At 43.0% G+C, this 24815-nt stretch overlaps 2 protein-coding genes across 2 annotated transcripts; both read left to right on the forward strand.

Annotated features, from left to right (window-relative positions):
• Positions 1–416: 416 nt before the first annotated feature.
• Positions 417–1376, forward strand: LOC311106216 (olfactory receptor 8D1-like; the record flags this gene model as incomplete). Its single annotated transcript, XM_084148520.1, has 1 exon — positions 417–1376. One exon carries the CDS (start codon positions 417–419, stop codon positions 1374–1376), a length of 960 nt encoding a protein of 319 aa, XP_084004646.1.
• A 2228-nt stretch (positions 1377–3604) lies between these two features.
• On the forward strand, positions 3605–14436 carry LOC311106217 (olfactory receptor 4C11-like; the record flags this gene model as incomplete). Its single annotated transcript, XM_084148521.1, has 2 exons — positions 3605–4254; positions 14397–14436. The coding sequence occupies 2 exons, from the start codon at positions 3605–3607 to the stop codon at positions 14434–14436; spliced, it is 690 nt and encodes a 229-aa protein (XP_084004647.1).
• Positions 14437–24815: the final 10379 nt, after the last annotated feature.

The following is a 24815-nucleotide window of genomic DNA, read 5'->3' on the forward strand; positions in this document are numbered from 1 at the left end:
CCTTGCTACATTGAAAATGAATGGGCAACCACGCCGCCACTTCCTGTCTGTAAAGCCCTTAACCCTAACCCTGATTCATTTCAATTAATTAATTCATTCTATTTTTTACGTCTAACCCATTCTAAGGTGATCCTCTCAATTTTGCAATCAAAGCTCCACTATCTCATGGGATTCTAAGACTGACGCATAGCAATCAGAAGGCAGCAATAAAAGAACGTTTCAAAGGCCAATATGTACAAAGCAGTGCTCCACCCTGGAGGCACCTACATCTTCTCAGGATTCATGCTCAGCTGTTCGTGGAAGGTGATGTCTTGTATTGTATATTAAACATGTAGACAATTTCATGTACATAGTTCTTAGATTCATTCTCAACTTTGTTCTCTCTAGGTTTTCCAGCACCATTCTGGTGAGCTCTGATGGAGAACGTATCCTTCAGCGTCAGCTTTGAGTTAACTCTGGACCCATTTTTTATTCCACCTGGTGGAAAGTATCCCATCTTTTTCCTGGGCATTGCTATCTATTTATTTGGTGCGTTCTGCAACCTGACCTTGCTGTCCGTCATCGTCATGCAAAGGAACCTCCACAAACCCATGTATTTTATTCTCTTCAGTCTTCCTCTCAACGATCTGATAGGAATCACTGCAATGCTCCCGAAGGTGCTGTCAGACATTGTGACTGGGACAAACACAGTCTTTTATCCTCTCTGTGTTATTCAGGGTTTCTTGCTCCACATGTATGGAGGTGCGGTTCTCTTTATTCTTGCGGCTATGGCCTTTGATCGCTATGTTGCCATCTGCCAGCCGTTAAGGTACAATACTATTATGACACCCAGCAATGTGCTGCTCATTATTGTACTGGTTTGGAGTCTTGATTTTCTCTTGATCCTACTACTGTTCTCTCTGCAGATAAAGCTGCCCCGGTGTAGATCCTCCATAATGAATGTGTTTTGTGACAACCCCTCCCTTCTTAAGCTCACCTGTGGTAATACTACACTGAATAATGTCATAGGCCTGTTTAACACAGCAGTCATGCAGATTATAAGTTTATCTGTTCAGATTTTTTCCTATGTGAAGATTCTGATCACTTGCTTGGTTACAAGGAAGTCTGAAGCTAAGAGTAAGGCTTTGAACACCTGCGTGGCACAGTTGGTCATATTCTTCATATTTGAGGTTGTAGGAACCTTCACCATTTTATCATACAGACTCAAGAATGTCTCAGCTGACTTGCAAAAGATTATGGGCATGCTCATCTTTCTAGTATCTCCACTTCTGAATCCAATTGTTTATGGGCTGAACGCAAGTGAAATACGAATCACTCTATTGAAAGTATTTCTCAACAAAGTATCAGTCAGAACCAATTATAAACATGGTGTGTAATGACAGTTCACAGTCACAATTAGGCCAGATGTGGGGCAAAGTGTATTGTTTCTGCTCTGAAGACATACAACGGAAATAGTTACATAATACTGCCTATCAGTAGTTCATCACTACATCTGTGCTTACAGTGCATTATTAAACAATGCACATTATACCATAGCTTCAAATCATCCATCAAACTATCATTTCAACCTCATGGACTGGCAGTCCCTGAATCTCCAGCCCCATCTCTCAGTTTACCAAACAAAGTGGCTGGGTCAAGCTGTTGAAATTAGAGATTGTGCTTTTGAGTTTAAAGATGTATCCCTTCTCCTTACCTTTATTTAACTTTCAAGTTTTAAAAAAAAGTTTTAAAATAAATGTATTTTCAATTTATTCCCAGCTTTAGAAAGCATTTAGACATGTTTAAACATACAAGGTTAAACAAAAAGGTCCAATATGGGATGAGAAATTATGTTAAAAGGTGCTATCTGTGATTGGTATATAAAACATTTTTAATGTCAAATTAATTATATATACCCATTGGTTCTTGAAGAATGCCTCATTAGCTTAGTTCAAGTGTCTTACCCTGTCACGGATTCAGCCGAGGCTGCTCCTCCTCCTTGCTCGGGCAGGCTTCGGCGTTTGTCGTCACCGGAGTACTAGCTGCTACCGATCGATGTTTCTGTGTTCTACTTGTTTTGTCTTCATTGTACACACCTGGTTCCCGTTATGTCTATGATTTGTTCCCTATTTAACCCTCTGGCTCCCACTGTGTTGTGTGCGTGCTTGTTCTATGTTTGGTGTTATTGACTGGTGAGCGGGATTGTCCTCCCTGCGTGGAGTTATGTTAATTTGTTATTTACGAGCAAAGTACGTTATCTACTAGCTCTGTGTCCTGCGCCTGATTCCGTCCTACCGCTACACACTGACGTCTGACATACCCTCATCAGAACCCAAAATGTACGCTTGTTTCACTCCATTGTAAACAATTTAATTGTAAACAAAACACTCATGCTTAAAACTATAATTTTGATATCATGGACGGTCATGTCTATGTCTATGAATTTGAGAGAGGTTACAGTTATTCAGCCCCTTTTTAGCTCAGTTGGTAGAGCATGGTATTTGTAACGCCAGGATAGTGGGTTCGATTCCTGGGACCACCCATACATAAAATGTATGCAAGCATGAATATAAGTTGCTTTGGATAAAAGCTTCTGCATGTTGGCTGTTTACCAAAACAGTGGCAGGTTGTACCTTTGTTATTGTTTGAACTGCAGATTGCCCCTTAAAATGAAAATAGTGTAAATACTATTTCTGGCCCTTGATTTGTATAGCACGAGGAGTAATTTTGCTGGTATTTTTCCCTATAACATTTTGATTTTACAGTTTTCTAAATGTACAATTTATTTTCTACTTTCGGCTCTATTCAATCTGTAAATCTGAAGCGTTAAAGATTCTGCAATATAAATGTAAAAGTAATATGCAGGCAGAGTTTACTCTGAATGCTGTCTCCGCTAAAGCAGAACCATTACCTTTACATTTCAATCACACAGTAAAGCTGAACTTCCGTGGTACTGATTGAATAGAGCCTTTTGTAATTTTGGGCAATTTTGAAAGTGTTGTAATTAATATGTGCTGATGTTGTGATTTTACAATAAAGCCTTTTCATAGGTCATTACTGGCTTCAGAAAGAAAGTGAAATGTTTATTTCTGTTAACGTTTAAAATATACGTGAGTACTGTCTTGCATGTACAGAATGTCTTCGTAGATCACATAGCCAACGACGTACATACACCGTAATTTACCACAATATAACATCATTATGTATTTAGATACAGTAATTAATACATCATCATGCAATCACCCCAACAACCAATCACTTAGTCTTGAGTTACGTCAGAATGTGTGAGTGATTCTCTGGGATTACTGTCACATGAATCTGTCTCCTTTAAATAAAACTCTACTGCACAAGGAGTTGGGGCTTTATTTCTGCTAGTGCCACAGCTCTCTCCAAACTAGTTTAGAAAGATTGACAACATAATAGCAGGGTATTGTTTGACAGAACGTAACAGACAGGTAAACCCTCAGGTAAGCTATACCACTCATCTGAATAACGTGCCGTATACTTACACATTGCTTTAATGCAGAGTACATGTTAAGTTAAAGACAATATAATATGCCATTTAGCAGACACTTTTATCCAAAGCGACTTAGAGTCATGCGTGCATACATTTTCTTTTTTGTGTATGGGTGGTCGAACCCACTACCTTGCCAGTTTTGACATCCCTACCCCAGTGAACTACCCTGTGTTCACCATGGGTCTCCTGCTCTATCTGTTCTCTGTCTTCTGTAACCTGACCATCATACTGTTGATCATCACACAGAAGACTCTCCACAAGCCCATGTTTTACATCCTCTTCAGTCTCCCCCTGAATGACCTGGTAGGAATCAGCTCTATGCTACCCAGGGTGTTGGCAGACATCGTGACACAGACACACTCTGTGTACTACCCCACATGTGTTTTTCAAGCCTTTCTTTGTCACATGTACGGAGGTGGTGTGCTTTTTGTACTTGCAGCGATGTCAATTGATAGATATTTTGCCATTTGCAAACCACTGCAATACCCCTCAATCATGACACCTTTTACACTATGTGTCATTATATCAGCTGCTTGGGGCCTTGACCTGGCCATGATACTGACCCTGTTTGCTCTTCAGTCCCGAGTTAAGAGGTGCAAGGCTTACATACTAAATATCTATTGTGACAACCCCTCTCTACTTCGCCTCTCATGTGGAGAAGATCTCACAGTTAACAACATTTATGGTTTGGCTATGACAGCGGTTATGCAGATTATCAGTCTGGTTCTGTCGGCCATCGAGCAGCTACGAGGGGCCCGGTACTTTACCAAGTTGGACCTGAGGAGTGCCTACAACCTGATCCGAATCCGGGAACAAGACGAGTGGAAGACGGCATTCAGCACTACCTCAGGCCACTATGAATACTGCATCATTCCCTACGGCCTCGCCAACGCACCTTTTGTGTTCCAGTCCTTCGTCAATGACGTGTTCCGAGACATGCTGAGTAGACAGGTGGTGGTGTACATCGACGATATCTTGATCTACTCGGCTACGTTCGAGGAGCACGTCAGGGACATCCGAGCTGTCCTACTCCGCCTCTGGGAACACAGCCTGTTGGTGAAGGGGGAGAAATGCGAATTCCACCAACAGGCCATCTCCTTCCTGGGATACAGGATCAGTCCTCAGGGGGTGTTCATGGAAAGAGAGAAGACGGACGCCGTCAGGTCATGGCCAGTCCCCACCACCATCAAGGGCCTACAGAGCTTCCTTGGCTTCGGCAATTTCTACCAGCGTTTCATCATGTCCTTCAGCTCCATAGCCGCCCTGCTCACCTCTCTCCTTAAGGGTGGGCCTCAGAAGCTGGCCTGGAACCCTGAGGCTGACGCCGCCTTCAAGAGGCTGAAGGAGAAGTTCGCCACAGCACCCATCCTAAAACACCCAGATCCATCTTGTCCTTTCATCCTGGAGGTGGACGCATCTGAGGAGGACGTGGGTGCGGTCCTCTCCCAGCAGCAAGGTAAGCCAGAGAATATGTATCCCTGTGCCTTTATCTCTAAAAAGCTTACCCCCGCAGAGAGGAACTATGGAGTTGGAGACAGGGAGCTGTTGGCGGTGGTCCTCGCTCTGGAGGAATGGAGACACTGGCTGGAGGGCGCAGTCCATCCATTCTGGATTCTTACTGACCACCGGAATTTGGAGCACATACGGGCAGCGAAACGGAGGAACTCTCGTCAAGCCAGGTGGGCCCAATTTCTTACTCACTTTCAGTTCATTCTGTCCTACCGCCCACTCTCCAGGATGCACCATACCAGAGAAAGGAAGGATCTGGGGGGTCCTATCCAGCCCCCGTCTCTTATCGTTGCACCTGTCATTTGGGATGTGGACGAAGACAACCGCTTGGAAATTCAGGAGGACCCAGCGCCTGCCAACGCCCCTCCGGGGCGCGTGTATGTACCCACCAGTGTCCGTGACCGCCTGCTGATCTGGGCGCACACCACTCTTACGGCAGGGCACTCCGCTATTACGCGCACCCTGCATTCTCTATCACAAAAATACTGGTGGCCCACCTTGGCTACTGATGTCTCTCGCTATGTCAACTCCTGTTCTGTATGTGCACAAACGAAGACACCTCGGAACGCCCCGGCAGGCAAACTAGTTCCTCTACCAGTGCCTCAGAAACCTTGGTCACACCGGTCCATAGACTTTGTCACCGACCTTCCACGTTCTGACGGCTTCACCACAGTCATGGTGGTCGTAGATCGGTTCTCAAAATCATGCCGTTTTTTGCCACTAACTGGTCTTCCTTCTGCTCTCCAGGTTGCTGAGGTCCTGTTCCAACAGGTCTTCCGGCACTATGGACTTCTGGAGGACATCGTCTCGGACCGTGGCCCCCAATTCTCGGACCGTGGCCCCCAGTGTGGAAGGCTTTCCCGGAGAAGATCGGGGCCACTGCCAGCCTCACTTCCGGGTATAGGCCTCAGTCAAATGGGCAGGTGGAGCGCATGAACCAGGAGCTGGGGAGGGCCATTCTTCGGCAGAAGGACCAAGCTGACCACCACCGCAGTGAGGCTACCGTATTCCAGGTGATCGTGTCTGGCTGTCCACTCAAAACCTCCCTCTCTGCCTGCCCTGTAAGAAACTGAACCCCCGGTATGTGGGGCAATTTAAGGTCCTTCGGCGGATTAATGAGGTGTCGTACCGGCTGCTCCTTCCCCCTCACTACCGTGTCTCACCTACTTTTTATGTGTCTCTCCTCAGGCCGGTGGTTCCTGGTCCTCTGGCGGATGCCGTCCCCCGGGGTGTGCCCCCTCCGCCCCTGGACATTGACAGGAGTCTGGCGTATGCTGTGAGGGACCTGCTGGACTCCAGGTTCTGTGGGGGACGGCTCCGTTACCTGGTGGACTGGAAAGGGTATGGCCCTGAGGAGAGGAGCTGGGTTCCGGCTGGGGACGTTCTGGACCTAATTCGGGACTTCCACCGTCGCCGCGCTGACCGGCCCGCTCCTCATCCTCGGGGTCGTCCTCATGGCTGGCGACGTCCTGCGATGGGAGCCGCGCGTCCGGGGGGGGGGGGGGGAGGGGGTAATGTCACGTCTCCTCCCATTGCTCCCCTCCGGCGCTCTGATTCGCCGGTCTACTGAGCCACCGGTCTGAGCGCACCACCTTGGCAACACAGGAATGGAAACCCAACGCACCCTAATCACCTCCAGCGCACCTGCACCTCATCAATACATCACCACCACTATATAGCCCTGGACTGTTCAATCATTGTTGTGTGTAATTGTTAGCGTTGTGTCGGTTACTCGCTTCTTGTTATTGTCTTTCTTATTGTTAAGTAAACCTTTACCTTGTTGATGTCTGCATCCTGCCTCTTCATATCCTCATTACTCGTCACATGAATACAAAGTGTTGTGTTTGGGGCAAATTAAATACGACACATTGCTGAGTACCATTCTCCATATTTTCAAGCATGGTGGTGGCTGCATCATGTTATGGGTATGCTTGTAATCATTAAGGACTAGGGAGTTTTTCAGGATAAAAAAATAAACAAAATGGAGCTAAGCACAGGCAAAATCCTAGAGGAAAATCAGATTCAGTATGTTTTAAACCAGACACTGTGAGATGAATTCACCTTTCAGCAGGACAATAACTTAAAACACAAGACCAAATCTACACTGGAGTTGCTCACCAAGATGACAGTCAATGTTCCTGAGTGGCCGAGTTACAGTTTTGACTTAAATATACTTAAATCTATGGCAAGACCTGAAAATGCTTGTCTAGCAATGATCAACAATCAATTTGATAGAGGTTGAAGAATTCAGGCTGTAACGTAACAAAATGTGGAAGGGGTATAAATACTTTCTCAAGGCACTGTGTGGTCCTCTGTAGCTCAGCTGGTAGAGCACGGCGCTTGTAACGCCAAGGTAGTGGGTTCGATCCCCGGGACCACCAATATACAAAAATTTATGCACGCATGACTGTAAGTCGCTTTGGATAAAAGCGTCTGCTAAAATGGCATATTATTACTGTAAAAAACATTGTTTTATAGGGTTATATAATAAAGATGTTATGTTAAAGGTGACAATGTTCTGATCTTTTACAGAACCATATTCGTTAAAGTAGAAATTCACCCACGAACTGAGAAGAGGATAAAAGGTCTTCAGTCATGCTCAAAAGCAACAATTACCAACATTTTTCAGGAGTTTCATCACATTTTAATGATTGAAAACATGAACACAACTAGATGTAAGGTCTTCTTAATTCATTCTAAAGGACTATCTGCTTTAATGAGTGAAGGTTAAGAATCTGATTTTACAATCCACTTTTATTTTATTGTAGTAAGTTTCCCCACAAAAATTCAAAATAAAATAGCTTCTGGCTGGCTAAATCAAAACTTGGCCCGTGACGACTTGTGGTTTTAAAAATATATATACAAAATTAACCCAGCAGAAGGTTATAAATATGTACTGTATATATATATATATATATATATATATATATATATATAGTATATAAATACAGTACCAGTCAAGAGTTTGGACACCTACTCATTCAAGGGTTTTTCTTGATTTTTACTATTTTCTACATTATAGAATAACATAAAAATAAAGAAAAACCCTTGAATCAGTAGGTGTGTCCAAACTTTTGACTGGCAGTGTATATTTTTTTAGGAACTTAGTCAGGGACTCAACTTACTGTTGAGAGTTAGAAAATTGGAATACATAAGGTGCAATTTTGAAATTTGGTAGTGCATTAGCAGTTTTTCACTCAATTAGCCCATGTCAGCAAAACATTTTTAGATTGCTGGGTAAGGTAGTTGTCGTGTCGTGTCGGCTGCCGGTGGCTATTGCTGTCAAACAAAGAAGTCCGCTTAAGCTGTACCTTGATTAGAAGTCTTTATTCATTATCACAAGCTTACAGCATAAGTTTACAGACTCGCGAGGTCTGGAGAGCAGTGTCCTCCAATTCTAATGGCTGCTCTGCCCTTTCATCGTTTAACCCCTACTTATAAACAATGCAAAAAGATGGGCTCCCTCTTCTGGCCAATCACCAGTCTCCCCTGTCCATAACACACTTCCTGTCTGTTGTATGTGGCGTTACACTAAAACATTCCCTCTTGATACTAAAATTAACGTCCTCTCTGGTTCCACTTAAAACATTAACAACATCATAATCTCAATACACTACATTCCCCCCTTCGAGACGAACTAAAAGTCTCGAAAACAAACAGAATAGGATTATGACAAGTAACAATTTATCCTATTGAGTATCTTTAACATTAAACCAAAAACATTCTCCTCTAGAGTGTAAATACCTTTCTATGAAATATGAATAACTGTTTATGAAGTGTGAATACATTACTATCTTTATGAACAAATCTCTATGGAGTGTAAGAGCGAAAAACTGTCCGGCAACCTTCCATCCATCAATCAAGACAGTAAAATTCTCTCACGGTCCCTCTGCCCCAGGCAACCACCTTCGGTACTCCAGATAAACTCATAAACCATGTAAATGCATTTGAAACTATGATGCAATTAAATACACATGTAAGCCCCTGCAAACAAAATCCTATCCAAAAACATCCACTCTAAGGCTGGTCAACCCATTGGACCCTAAAGTGGAACTCTCCCTGCCTAAATTCCCTGTCCCTAAACATCACCGAAATAAACAAAAACATCTAAGATCCTCACATGTATTCAATAACATCAAATATCATTCTACAAAAATTAATACCTAAGAATATGACACAATTATGTATTACACATGTCTATATTTCATTGCAGACACTGGAATGTAGTCCACTACACTTCATCTCCCCGTAGTCTCCTCTTCCAATGGACTGTTGATGATGGAATCGGAATCTTTCCACACCCTCCTTGTTCCATCTCCTCCAGTCATATTGTCCTTTCATATTGTCCTTGTTTTGAGTATTTCAATCACCACATGTCCCCCAAATGCTTCTGGAAGAAAAGGAAAGACCAAACAGTATCTTTTGCAAAACAACACTTTCAAATTAACCATCAATATCAACTAAGAATATAAAAATGATATATAAATGATGTATGAATCACATTATCCTCTTCCCCCCCTTGATTCATAAAATCATACCAAAATCACCCTAATATTGAAAAAAAAAAAAGAAAAATTATCAAATAATCAAAAATGATATTTATCCATTCAGTTCCACTTGTCCATCTTCATCCAGATCAGGAACAGTCAACACCGGCATCTGAGTGTTGTCTCCAGGCATCACTCTCCAACCTATCTCAATATCATAGCTTTCTCAAAGGTCAGTAACAAATTACAAACATCACACAGTGCTATCAAAGCTGCCATTAAATGTAACCCATCACTGCCCCTACTGGCCTACCTGATCTTGCAACCAAGTCTTCTCAGATCTCCCAAACGCATCCCTTATATTCTTCAATGCATATATAACTATCTGAACTATCTGGACTCAAAGTATACCTAATATTATCAATATGATCTTCCCAAATGTTACACCATACCATGGAAAAAATCCCCCCTTCTCCCTTAGATGTATCCTTCAATGATAGGGTTGAAGACTATGACATGTAGCCATGTCTCTTTTCATCCAATTTCAAATATAGCTTCAGATTTCTGTGTCCGGTGCTACCCCTCTTATAATGGTAGAAACCTCATATGGAAGCTTCAACGTTGACATGTAACAACATCCTGTCCATCCATAGGGTAAGAATATATACTTTATCACCACAAACCCTCCAAATATCTCTAAAATTCTCCATAGTCACATTGTCAGGCAAAAGCTAATCTTTTAACCATCAAAGTCCTGCTGTTCCTACTAACTGGTACATAAAAAGTAACAGATTTCTCATTACTACCCTTAAGGTCATGCATACCCAAAGTTATCATATAACATCACAATCTGATATTCCCATAAACATACCCCTTACCTCATATGTTTTATTAGAACAAAAACAACTTTTAGCCCTCAATGGTTACACCTCAAATGCTTCAGGGTTCGCTGTTACCTGATTTTACTTCACATCTAACAAATGCACACAAGTTAATTCACTTAACCCAATAACACCTAAACCTAGGCTTAAACAAATGTTTTGACAATGACATTATTTTATCTGTTACTGACTGTTGCTGATACCACAGTCATGACAACGCATAAGATTGACACATACTTGATAGAGGTCGAGCGACCGTCTCTTGCTGGAATTCTCAACAGACATGGACCCTCAAGATTCCTCACTGATCTTACAGAATGAGCTGCTGGAACCTGCCCATCTATCTCTAATTTTCACAACAGAAGAATCAAACCCATCCATTTAGTTTCTCTCTTCCCTAACGAGCGGTACTGATCAGATACCTCTCCTTGTCTGTCATTAAAATCAAAGACCTCATCCTGTACTTCCATGATAAATCTATATTCTCTCTACTACTATCTGCTCTCCTATTTTAACCCTATTCGTCTTGCTACCCCCTTTAATTTCAGAAAAGTTGTTGTCAGTGTCATACTTCCTAAATTTGCTATTGCCATCGTATCATTAATCCCTTCCAAAGTTACCATTAAAGTAGTTGATTTAGTTGATGTATTAACACTCTTCACTACCGATATCCTATGTGTATTATCTACTGTTGGAGTGACTACTGTAATCTATTCTTCCTGAACTCCTTCAATGACTGTGGAGGCTACAACAGACCTCAACTCTTCCATTATAAGCGTTACTTTATGAATTACATAGCCTTTTAACCAATAATTCTTAACCGGAACAAATTCTAATGCTTGCACTAGATAAGTACACATATACTCTCCCTGACCTTTCTCTGTAACATTACGCCAAATAAGTGAACAGTCACTCCTAACCTCTTCCACTTCATATCGTTGTACAAACTATCCCTCCTTTGACTAGGGGACACCGCTTCTACATCTGGTCCTGATAACAATACTTATTCTCCATAATTATCTCTCCATATGGGAGGAACGTCCCCATCCTAACCCTAATAAGTATTTTTCCCCTAAAATTAGTGCTGGAGCTATTGGTTCCCTTATAATCAAATGCGATATATTTATGGCTTTAATAACTATCAATGTTGAAAGAGTTAAATTGCTTCTCACTGTTGTTTTAATAGACTGAAGTGTTAATGTCATTATTGTTAATTCATCCATTTTCCCCAAAGAAAAGTTGTCTTTGCTTGTACTTCCATCTATCACCACTAGTGTCACTTTTTCCCAACTCTCAGTCCTATCTCTAATCCCTGACTTTCAAACTTTTGATTATAAAAAATACACCTATAATTACCTTGATCTCCCTGCTGGGACCTGTAACTATAGATACTCAATCACCCTCAATCTTCTCTTATCATTCAGCAACACATACTTTCTCAATGCATCTGCTCCTAACAGATCTAAACTCCTACCATATCTTCCCACTAAACTCTAAAATGTCCTTCACTACTGTTCTCTCTCTCTTACTACTAACTTTGAAACTTAGCTTACTGTCTTAGAGTTCCTTCAACCTAGTTCTCCTAACTTATTTTAATCTAATCTTTTCCTCCTAACCTTTAAAAACCTTTTCCACTGATTTATTCACAAAATCCCTTTACCACCAAATTTTTAGAGTACGTGATTGGGAAAGTCCCCACCTGCTTCTGACTTTTTTACACAGACTTGGCAAACGACTAAACTTGGCAAACGAGCCTGAAATCTCTTGGTGTAAGAATGTAACCCAGAATAACAGTCACCCCTTTTAACTTTATTTTTCAGACGGATTGTCTAATAGGCAGTCTAATAGATTATCATCCTTCCTATGATATTATCTTTTTAAGCAAATATGATTCCCAAAAACCCTACTTTTTAAAATCCTCTACCAGACAGCCGTCTAGTGTACATCTTACTGTACAGTTCAATTTACACAATGCATCTCTTCCCAATAATGCAATAGGTATATGCTCTAATATTAGTATCTTAAGAGTAATTAACTGTTTTACTACCTCCAATCCCTATCCTAATTAGTTAATTTTACATAGTGATATGTTTAACCTCTTTAGGCTGAACACAGATAAGTTTTTCCACTATTCACCATCACTTCTAATGGTCGGTTGTTTTTACTTCAATTGTTGGATATTTTGTCTTCTTCTCTAATCGGTGCTATCAGCTGGCACCCCCCTTTGTATCTTCTAGGCACTAACAGGTGATCTTCACTTGCTCCTTTATCTTCCTCTGTTGTTTTCTCCTGGCGCATTCCCATCACAGGTAAAGTGACCAACCTGTCCATAATTATAACAGTCTTCTGAAAGTTGCTGGAAGTGTAGCTGAAATCTTCCTCCTCCTTCTAAGCCTTCTCGTCCTCTTCCTCTCCAATTCTGTGTCTGTCCAGAAATTGGCTGTGGATATGGAACATTTGGTACCCCCCTTGGCTGGTACAATTGCATTTAATATTGTTCAGTTGAAGCTGTAACAGTGATTGTTGATTTGGTTCACTCTGATTCTTCATAACCAAAGCTTCTCTTCTCCACCAGTTGTATGATTGAGTTTTCTCAGAGTTTCTTCGTCCTGTTCTTTCTTGCTGTTGACATATCAGGATTCTTCAAAAGCTTATATTCTAAGTTCTGTCCTCAAAATATCATCTTCCATCATCTTCTTACTTCTCTTCTGTGCCAGTCCTTGTAGGACAAACTCCTTTTGAATACACAGCACCTTCAGTCTCCTCTTTATCGCTATCTTCATCTGAACTCGAACCTCATTCTTCTCTTAGTTTCCAGATATCTCGGTTTTTCTTCCTTCTGGAGTTTTGGATTCATCTTTCTGGTCGTTTCTGCTTGTCCTCTATCTATTATTCATCTTCATCTCTAATGCAACAATCACCCTCCTGGATGATCACTGGAAGCTGAGGATAAACATCCCTAAGCTCTACTCCCTTCTCGTAAGGTGGGTGTCATTTTGCTGAATCCGTGCGTGAGAAAGGTGTACTAACTTCTGCCATTAGTTTTCCTAACACTACTTTAGTTAAAGGATTACTATTTTTTCCCCTATATCAACCCTTTTATATTCCTTTATTGTTAATAACTTTATTTTAGACTATATAGCCTATGGCTTCCCCCCTCTAATTATTAATATAACCTAAACAACCCGAAAAAAATAGATTATTTTTGTTGTTGTTATAATTCAATTAAAAATCATGAATAATTAAAACCAATTTTTATTCCTATATCCTATGTCACCAATTTATCAATTAGTGGCTATCTTACCACAACCCATCAGGAAAGTAAATGTAAGTTAGTCAACTTCAAAGCAATCCCAAAAACAAAGCCTTCTAACCTTACAACCCTTTGATTTTTATAAATTCCATTGTTTAATATGCACCCAAGTATCTTAATTGCAGAATAATGTCAGTACCTGATTTCCAACCGAACTGTAATCAACCCCAGTGATGCACATAGCCTCCAAAATGCAATTTTTAATGAAATAGTATTTGCCAAGCCTATGTGAAATGGTCATAACATCAAATATTTTGTAAGGGATGATTTTGTGAACTAGCCTGATATCTGATCCTCTGCCTCTGCCGCGTCACGTGATGTCACGTCATCACTTCCTGTATCTCCTCTCTCCCCTCGCTTATCGTATGTCCTATTGCTCCTCTCATATGACAAAAGAACATACACACAGAATAACATTTTAGTAGTTAATGCAATCACTGAGTATTTCCAACCATTCAATATTCATTCGTTCTACATTATTCACTCTAAGACTAAACTCAGAACTAAATAGATCGCTCAAAAACATTTTTATTTTATCTTAATCCGTCATTTAATTATTTAATTCAATTTATTATAATCCGTTACCATATATCTAATTTATAAATTCAATAGGTCACAAAACAAGTTTCATCTTTAACCATACGCCGATGTAACAACTAGAAGATTCGTGTTAAAATCTCACCTCTGTCTGTCTATTTCTCCCCCTGCAGGGTAACCCCAGATGGGACCTATGACCTTTACCCACAATGAAGTGTTTGTAGTTTTAGCAAATAACCTCATGTCGTAGTTTTAGCGCCGTAAAATCATGCACATGCGCACATCCATTCAAAAATACTTTTTCACCGTGGAAGGGAGATTTTCTACTCCCTCCCCAAACAGACAGAATAACAGTCCCGCTTTACCTCCGTTTTCCCCTCATAGTCAAACAACATTTAACAGCGCTCACAAAACATATAACCTGACTTACACACACAGAGACAAGTTTAAGAGACTTTAATCCATCGCAATGGGGTCTCTAAGGATATCCGTTAGCATGTAGCACGCAACACAATTAGCATTTAGCATTAGCATTATCATTAGCCGCTATGTACCATGTAGCATGACACACACTCCAGCATTTAGAATTAGCATTAGCCGCTATGTACCATGTAGCATGACCCACACTCCAGCATTTAGAATTAGCCTTAGCCTTTAGCTAACTGCGGCCTACCACGCCCTAAGTACCCTTGCATTGTGCCCAAATCATTATCCATATATCTCCGTCTAACTTTATGCTGCCTTGAGCCATGAATATCATATCGAGCGGTTACCCCCAACATATCTCCCGTCGGCTATAAGAGGAGTATAACATAGAATATAATCGTTCACGTCATAGTTCCCAGAACCAACCTGACAAAGTCTAATACGTCGCCCAGGATTTGTAGCCCACTCCTGCGAGTCGCCCCCGCTGGGGGTCTTTCCAGATTCACAATGCTCTAAATATGCATACGTATATCTGCCTTTATTCACTACCAATCCATTGTTCTAGACTTCCTATTATTTACCGTTTACCCATCAACCAAATTTAGAATATTTTCAGACTCCTAGTCAACAGCAATCACACCCCACCAGCCCAAAATTCACACTGTACATACTATCCCATTCCCCCTATGAGCAATCGACACAACTAATGCCCAAATTGGGAGAAATCTCACCTTAGCCGGCTTGAGCAGTAGTCAACTCGACACTCAGAAAAGGAACAAAGAACGATGCAATCAGTACCCGTACTGGCCACCATTTGTCGTGTCGCGTCGGCTGCCGGTGGCTATTGCTGTCAAACAAAGAAGTCCGCTTAAGCTGTACCTTGATTAGAAGTCTTTATTCATTATCACAAGCTTACAGCATAAGTTTACAGACTCGCGAGGTCTGGAGAGCAGTGTCCTCCAATTCTAATGGCTGCTCTGCCCTTTCATCGTTTAACCCCTACTTATAAACAATGCAAAAAGATGGGCTCCCTCTTCTGGCCAATCACCAGTCACCCCTGTCCACAACACACTTCCTGTCTGTTGTATGTGGCGTTACACTAAAACATTCCCTCTTGATACTAAAATTAACGTCCTCTCTGGTTCCACTTAAAACATTAACAACATCATAATCTCAATACACTACATAGTCTAGCCAGCTACATGTATCTAAACCTTGTAGTAGGCTAAACATCACCAATTCTGTTAGTCACTCTCACTCAGATATCATATGATCATGGCATAAGTCATGGCAAAATGTGTAGAATTGCGTGAAATTAGTTTTAAAACTGCAACATTTTCTCTACACCCCATGGCAAAATGTGTATAATTTCAGAAAATGTACTTTAACACTGCAAAAGAAAGTATCCACTGTCAAGAGGGGGGCACTATGTCTTGCCCGTGAGGTGGGTGGGGCCCCCCAACCAAATCTCACTTTGGGCCCCCAAAAGGCTAGAGGCGCTTCTGCCTGATGAGCTTCCCTGATGTTTTCCTGAACTTTCCAATACCATTCTGATGTATTTCCATGACTTACTGCTGCAAAGACAAACTGTTACATCTTTCCCATATTCAAGTCATTTTAAACATTTTCAAGTTATTAGACTTATGAACATAGAAACTTGGTTGCAGTTTCTGTGCCACAATGGTTTTTCTTTTTATACATCTTTAAAGATTCTCCGGTACTTTTGAATACTTTTTAGCCAGTAGTTCTGAAAGTACAATTGCATACTACGTCACATTATGTGCAGATATGTGTACCACGTTTTTGCTCTCCCTCTCCTGTGTGTGCTTGATGTGCCTCTTGCTAGCTGTCACTCATATGGCAAGGGGCTGAAGCTCATTGGTCAAACTCGAATAGCTTGGGGGTTGGCCCACGTGGGGGGAAAATTAAGGGAAAATGGCGGAACACAGCTTCCTGAAAAACGGACGCTTTCAAACTAGGGATTTTGTGGCTATTGATGTAAAACAGTAATTCTGCTCAAAGATTATGCATGTTTGAACACAAACCGGGAGGTGTCAAAAACATACTTAATAGTCGCCAAAGTTCCAGAGCATGGCATTAATACTGGTAATAAGATTGTGTTGTTAGGTGTCATGTTATATATCTACAATTTGATCAATGTTTGAAGTGTGATTTTATGAATGCTTACTAAAAAGCTATTGTTTTAAAACCCTAAAAAGCTATTGTTTACCTTTTGATATTTCTAAATACATAATGTCTATTTGTTCGGCCCGCGGCCTACCACTCAGATCATATTTTGGCCCCCCTGTTTTATTGATACAAATGTTTAGATTGAGCACACATACTTTTTTTATTATACAGGAAATGTAGCCATACTAATTTGTTTTGACATCCACTAGTGTTTTCCTCTCCATTGCATCATTCCTCACCCTGGTGGGAATTAGAGTTTAGGGATCCTAGATAATTAGCCCTTTGTTTTTAGCCTGATTTGTTAATGCTACAGTACATAGTGATCATGGCACTCATCAGTTCCTCTAGTCCTTCTACTATAACAGCCTGACCAACAATGGAAAACAAACGTTATAATGTCAGGTCACTATCACCTGACCCCCTGTCAAATATCAAATGTATGCACTTGCTCCACTTGGGTAATTTACGGTGAAATGATGTAATTCAAAGAGGGCTTGCAGACAGGCGGAAACAGGTGTCATTTCACCGACAGAGGGCACAAAATGATAGATCTAAGTCGTTGTTTACAGTATAACAGTAGGCTCCTATGGCACCATCCATAAAATGGTTAGATGTTTATACACATTTATATACATTGAGCATATACTGCATGGTCTAGTTTACTGATAATTAAACAGCATAACTTGGTTTACTGTTGCATATCTACGTACCGTAAAGATTGAACGCAGCAACCAATGTACAGTCTCTCAGACACATGCTGACCTACAGCAGGGTTACTTTTACCCCTTTTATACGATATCCAATTGGTAGTTACAGTCTTGTCCCATCGCTGCAACTCCCGTACGGACTCGGGAGAGGCGAAGGTCGAGAGCCATGCGTCCTCCAAAACACGACCCTGCCAAACTACACTGCTTCTTGACACACTGCTCGCTTAACCCGGAAGCCAGCTGCACCAATGTGTATTGAATGTGTCACTGTCTATCACCTTGATAACACTAATTTTTCTCTTGACCTGTGCACCTACGTTGTAAACTTTCATTCATAGGCTAGGTTGTAGCAACCTTACGATGGGTATAGGGAAAATGTGAGTACATTCTCATCCTCTGTTTCCGCTGCTAAAGCCACTTTCTACCACTCTAAATTTCAAGCCTCTGCCTCTAACCCTAGGAAGCTCTTTGCCACCTTCTCCTCCCTGCTGAATCCCCTTCCTCCTCCCCCTCCCTCATCCCTCTCTGTGGATGACTTCGTCAACCATTTTGAAAAGAAGGTTGACGACATCCGATCCTCATTTATTATGTCAAATGACACCGCTGGTCCTGCTCACACTGCCCTACCCTATGCTTTGACTTCTTTCTCCCCTCTCTCTCCAGATGAAATCTTGCGACTTGTGACGGCCGGCCGCCCAACAACCTGCCCGCTTGACCCTATCCCCTCCTCTCTTCTCCAGACCATTTCCGGAGACCTTCTCCCTTACCCCAACTCGCTCATCAACTCATCCTTGACCGCTGGCCATGTCCCTTCCGTCTTCAAGAGAGCGAGAGTTGCACCCCTCCTCAAAAAACCTACACTCGATCCCTCCGATGTCAACAACTACAGACCAGTATCCCTTCTTTCTTTTCTCTCCAAAACTCTTGAACGTGCCGTCTCTAGCCAACTCTCCTGCTCTCTCTCTCAGAATGACCTTCTTGATCCAAACCAGTCAGGTTTCAAGACTGGTCATTCAACTGAGACTGCTCTTCTCTGTGTCACACACTGCTAAAGCTAACTCTCTCTCCTCTGCTCTTATCCTTCTAGACCTATCTGCTGCCTTTGATACTGTGAACCATCAGATCCTCCTCTCCACCATCTCCGAGTTGGACATCTCCGGCGCTGCTCACTCTTGGATTGCGTCCTACCTGACAGGTCGCTCCTACCAGGTGGCGTGGCGAGAATCTGTCTCCGCACCACATGCTCTCACCACTGGTGTCCCCCAGGGCTCAGTTCTAGGCCCTCTCCTATTCTCTCTATACACCAAGTCACTTGGCTCTGTCATATCCTCACATGGTCTCTCCTATCACTGCTACGCAGACGACACACAATTAATTTTCTCCTTTCCCCCTTCTGATAACCAGGTGGTGATACGCATCTTTGCATGTCTGGCAGACGTATCAGTGTGGATGTCGGATCACCACCTCAAGCTGATCCTCGGCAAGACGGAGCTGCTCTTCCTCCCGGGGAAGAACTGCCCGTTCCATGATCTCGCCATCACGGTTGACAACTCCGTTGTGTCCTCCTCCCAGAGTGCAAAGAACCTTGGCATGACCCTGGACAAAACCCTGTCGTTCTCCGCTAACATCAAAGCGGTGACCCGATCCTGCAGGTTCATGCTCTACAACATTCGCAGAGTACGACCCTACCTTACACAGAAAGCGGCACAGGTCCTAATCCAGGCACTTGTCATCTCCCGTCTGGATTACTGCAACTCGCTGTTGGCTGGGCTCCCTGCCTGTGCCATTAAACCCTTGGGAAGGTTGAATACTTGGGAAGGTTGAACACCAGATGGGTTGCAGCGTTCTGGATAAGTTGTAGAACTTATCCAGAACGCTGCAACCCATCTGGTGTTCAACCTTCCCAAGTTCTCTCATGTCACCCCGCTCCTCCACACACTCCACTGGCTTCCAGTTGAGGCTCGCATCTACTACAAGACCATGGTGCTTGCCTACGGAGCTGTGAGGGGAACGGCACCTCCTTACCTTCAGGCTCTGATCAGACCCTACACCCAAACGAGGGCACTACGTTCATCCACCTCTGGCCTGCTAGCTCCCCTACCTCTACGGAAACACAGTTCCCGCTCAGCCCAGTCAAAGCTATTCGCTGCTCTGGCAACCCAATGGTGGAACAAGCTCCCCCACGACGCCAGAACAGCGGAGTCACTGACCACCTTCCGGAGACACTTGAAACCCTACCTCTTTAAGGAATACCTGGAATAGTATAAAGTAATCCTTCTTCCCCCACCCCCCATAAAAAAAAAGGTGGTTGTCCCACTGGCTATCATAAGTTGAATGCACCAATTTGTAAGTCGCTCTGGATAAGAGCGTCTGCTAAATTATGTAAATGTAAATGTAAATGTAGTAGACTAAACCTATCGCTGTTACATTGAACTGGGTGAATGGAATATGAATGACAGTCATCCAATATGCTGCAATAGAAATAAACGGTACCGACCGCCACTGGTTGATGATCACGTGATCATCTTACCTCATCATAGTTGACATCAAATTAAGGATAATTATGTCAGGCAATAAATGATGGCAGAGTGTTTTAGACAAAAATTATTTGGCCGATACCTGTGGCAGGATTCTCACTCTCTTCGGCAAGGTAAAGGTATGGATTTAGAGGACTACCTCTATACTGATTACATCTGTGGTATTCTTACTCACTCCGCCAAATGTGTTTATTGAGGTATTCAAAATTACTATCAGCGTTCAAAAAAGAGGACACAAACAGCGTGTGTTAAAATTTGCATTTAGACTTATTGCCTATAAAAATCATTTATATTTATGTCTTTTTATATTTCTGTTCTTTTTTTTTTTACAGGTTTGCCCTGCATTCCTAACAGGATGGACAACAACAGGTTTGCCCTGCGTTGCTAACAGGATGAACAACAACAGGTTTGCCCTGCGTTGCTAACACGATGGAAAACAACAGGTTTAACCTGCATTGCTAACAAGATGGACAACAACAGGTGTGCACTGCATTGCTAACACGAAGGACAACAACAAGTTTGCCCTGCGTTGCTAACACGATGGAAAACAACAGGTTTGCCCTGTGTTGCTAAGAGGATGAACAACAAAAAGGTTTGCCCTGCGTTGCTAACACGATGGACAACAACAGGTTTCCCCTGCGTTGCTAACACGATGGAAAACAACAGGTTTAACCTGCATTGCTAACAGGATGGACAACAACATGTTTGCCCTGCGTTGCTAACATGATGAACAACAACAGGTGTGCACTGCATTGCTAACACGAAGGACAACAACAAGTTTGCCCTGCGTTGCTAACACGATGGAAAACAACAGGTTTAACCTGCATTGCTAACAGGATGGACAACAACATGTTTGCCCTGCGTTGCTAACAGGATGGACAACAACAGGTTTGACCTGCGTTGCTAACAGGATGGACAAAAACAGGTTTGACCTGCATTATTAACAGGATGGACAACAACAGGTTTGCCCTGCATTGCTAACAGGATGGAAAACAACAGATTTGCCCTGTGTTGCTAACAGGATGGACAAAAACAGGTTTGCCCTGCATGGCTAACAGGATGGACAACAACAGGTTTGCAATACGTTGCTAACAGGATGGACAACAACAGGTTTAACCTGCGTTGATAACAGGATGGACTACAACAGGTTTGCCCTGCGTTGCTAACAGGATGGACAAAAACAGGTTTGCAATGCGTTGCTAACAGGATGGATAACAACAGGTTTGTCCTGCATTGCTAACAGGATGGACAACAACAGGTTTCCCCTGTTTTGCTAACAGGATGGACATCAACTGGTTTGCCCTGCGTTGCTAACAGGATGGACAAAAACAGGTTTGCCCTGCATTGCTAACAAGATTAACAACAACAGCTTTTCCCTGCATTGCTAACAGGATGGAGAAAAACAGGTTTGCCATGCATTGCTAACAGGATGGACAACAACAGGTTTGATCCTGCATTGCTAACAGGAGGGACAACAACAGGTTTCCCCTGCATTGCTAACAGGATGGACAACATCAGGTTTGCCCTGCATTGCTAACAGGATGGACAACAACAGGTTTGCCCTGCATTGCTAACAGGATGGACAACAACAGGTTTGCCCTGTGTTGCTAACAGGATGGACAACAACAGGTTTGCCATGCTTGCTAACAGGATGGACAACAACAGGTTTGCCCTGCATTGCTAACACGATGGAAAACAAACAGGTTTGACCTGCGTTGCTAACAGGTTGGATAACAACAGGTTTGAAATGCATTGCTAACAGGATGGACAACAACAGGTTTGCCTTGTGTTGCTAACAGGATGGACAACAACAGGTTTGCCCTGCGTTGCTAACAGGAAGGACAACAACAGGCTTGACCTGCGTTGCTAGAAGGATGGACAACACAGGTTTGCCCTGTGTTGTTAACAGGATGGACAACAACAGGATTGCCATGCTTGCTAACAGGATGGACAACAACAGGTTTGCCCTGCATTGCTAACAGAATGGACAACAACAGGTTTGCCCTGCGTTGCTAAAAGGATGGACAACAACAGGTTAAACCTGGGTTGCTAACAGGATGGACAACAACAGGTTTGCCATGCTTGCTAACAGGATGGACAACAACAGGTTTGCCCTGCATTGCAAACAGGATGGACAACAACAGGTTTGCCCTGCGTTGCTAACAGGATGGACAACAATAGGTTTGCCCTGCATTGCAAAAAAGATGGACAACAACATGTTTGCCCTGCGTTGCTAACAGGATGGACAACAACAGGTTTGACCTGCATTGGTAACAGGATGGACAACAACATGTTTGACCTGCATTGCAAACAGGATGGACAACAACAAGTTTGCCCTGCATTGCTAACAGGATAGAAAACAACAGGTTTGCCCTGCGTTGCTAACAGGATGGACAACAACAAATGTGCCCTGCGTTGCTAAAAGGATGGACAACAACAGGTTTGCCCTGCGTTGCTAACAGGATGGACAACAACAGGTTTCCCTGCATAGCTAACAGGATGGACAACAACAGTTTTGCCCTGCGTTGCTAACAAGATGGACAACAACAGGTTTGCCCTGCATTGCTAACAGGATGGACAACAACAGTTTTGCAATGTGTTGCTAACAGGATGGACAACAAACAGGTTTGCCCTGCGTTGCTAACAGGATAGACAACAACATGTTTGCCCTGCGTTGCTAACAGGATGGACAACAACAGGTTTGACCTGCATTGGTAACAGGATGGACAACAACAGGTTTGACCTGCATTGCAAACAGGATGGACAACAACAAGTTTGCCCTGCATTGCTAACAGGATAGAAAACAACAGGTTTGCCCTGCGTTGCTAACAGGATGGACAACAACAGGTTTGACCTGCGTTGCTAAAAGGATGGACAACAACAGGTTTGCCCTGCGTTGTAACAGGATGGACAACAACATGTTTGACCTGCATTGGTAACAGGATGGACAACAACAGGTTTGACCTCCATTGCAAACAGGATGGACAACAACAAGTTTGCCATGCATTGCTAACAGGATGGAAAACAACAGGTTTGCCCTGCGTTGCAAACAGGATGGACAACAACAGGTTTGCCCTGCGTTGCTAACAGGATGGACAACAACAGGTTTGCCCTGCGTTGCTAACAGGATGGACAACAACAGGTTTGCCCTGCATTGCTAACAGGATGGATAAAAACAGGTTTGCCCTGCATTGCCAACAGGATGGACAACAACAGGTTTGCCCTGCATTGCTAACAGAATGGACAACAGCAGGTTTGCCCTGCGTTGCTAACAGGATGACCAACAACAGGTTTGCCCTGCGTTGCTAACAGGATGGACAACAACTGGTTTGCCCTGCATTGCTAACATGATTGACAAAAACAGGTTTGCCCTGCATTGCTAACAAGATTAACAACAACAACTTTTCCCTGCATTGCTAACAGAATGGAGAAAAACAGGTTTGCCATGCATTGCTAACAGGATGGACAACAACAGGTTTGATCCTGCATTGCTATCAGGATGGACAACAACAGGTTTGCCCTGCATTGCTAACAGGATGGACAACAACAGGTTTGCCCTGTGTTGCTAACAGGATGGACAACAACAGGTTTGCCATGCTTGCTAACAGGATGGACAACAACAGGTTTGCCCTGCATTGCTAACAGGATGGAAAACAAACAGGTTTGACCTGCGTTGCTAACAGGTTGGACAACAACAGGTTTGAAATGCATTGCTAACAGGATGGACAACAACAGGTTTGCCTTGTGTTGCTAACAGGATGGACAACAACAGGTTTGCCCTGCGTTGCTAACAGGAAGGACAACAACAGGCTTGACCTGCGTTGCTAACAGGATGGACAACAACAGGTTTGCCCTGTGTTGTTAACAGGATGGACAACAACAGGATTGCCATGCTTGCTAACAGGATGGACAACAACAGGTTTGCCCTGCATTGCTAAAAGGAAGGACAACAACAGGTTAAACCTGGGTTGCTAACAGGATGGACAACAACAGGTTTGCCATGCTTGCTAACAGGATGGACAACAACAGGTTTGCCCTGCATTGCAAACAGGATGGACAACAACAGGTTTGCCCTGCGTTGCTAACAGGATGGACAACTACAGGTTTGCCCTGCATTGCAAAAAAGATGGACAACAACAGGCTTGCCCTGCGTTGCTAACAGGATGGACAACAACAGGCTTGCCCTGCATTGCTAACAGGATGGACAACAACAGTTTTGCCCTGTGTTGATGCTAACAGGATGGACAACAACAGGTTTGCCCTGCGTTGCTAACAGCATGGACAACACCAGGTTTGCCTTGTGTTGCTAACAGGAACGACAACAACAGGTTTGTCCTGCATTGCTAACAGGATGGACAACAACAGGTTTGCAATGCATTGCTAACAGGATGGACAACAACAGGTTTGCCCTGCATTGCTAACAGGATGGACAACAACAGGTTTGCAATGCGTTCCTAACAGGATGGACAACAACAGGATTGCACTGCATTGCTAACAGAATGGACAACAACAGTTTTGCAATGTGTTGCTAACAGGATGGACAACAACGGGTTTGCCCTAAGTTGCTAACAGGATGGACAACAACAAGTTTGCCCTGCGTTGCTAACAGGATGGACAACATGAGGTTTGCCCTGCGTTGCTAACAGGATGGACAACAACAGGTTTGCCCTGCCTTGCTAACAGGTTGGACAACAACAGGTTTGGCCTGCGTTGCTAACAGGATGGACAACAA

Source organism: Coregonus lavaretus, assembly GCF_964263955.1.
Source record: "Coregonus lavaretus genome assembly, chromosome: 30".
Classification (NCBI taxonomy): Eukaryota; Metazoa; Chordata; class Actinopteri; order Salmoniformes; family Salmonidae; genus Coregonus; species Coregonus lavaretus.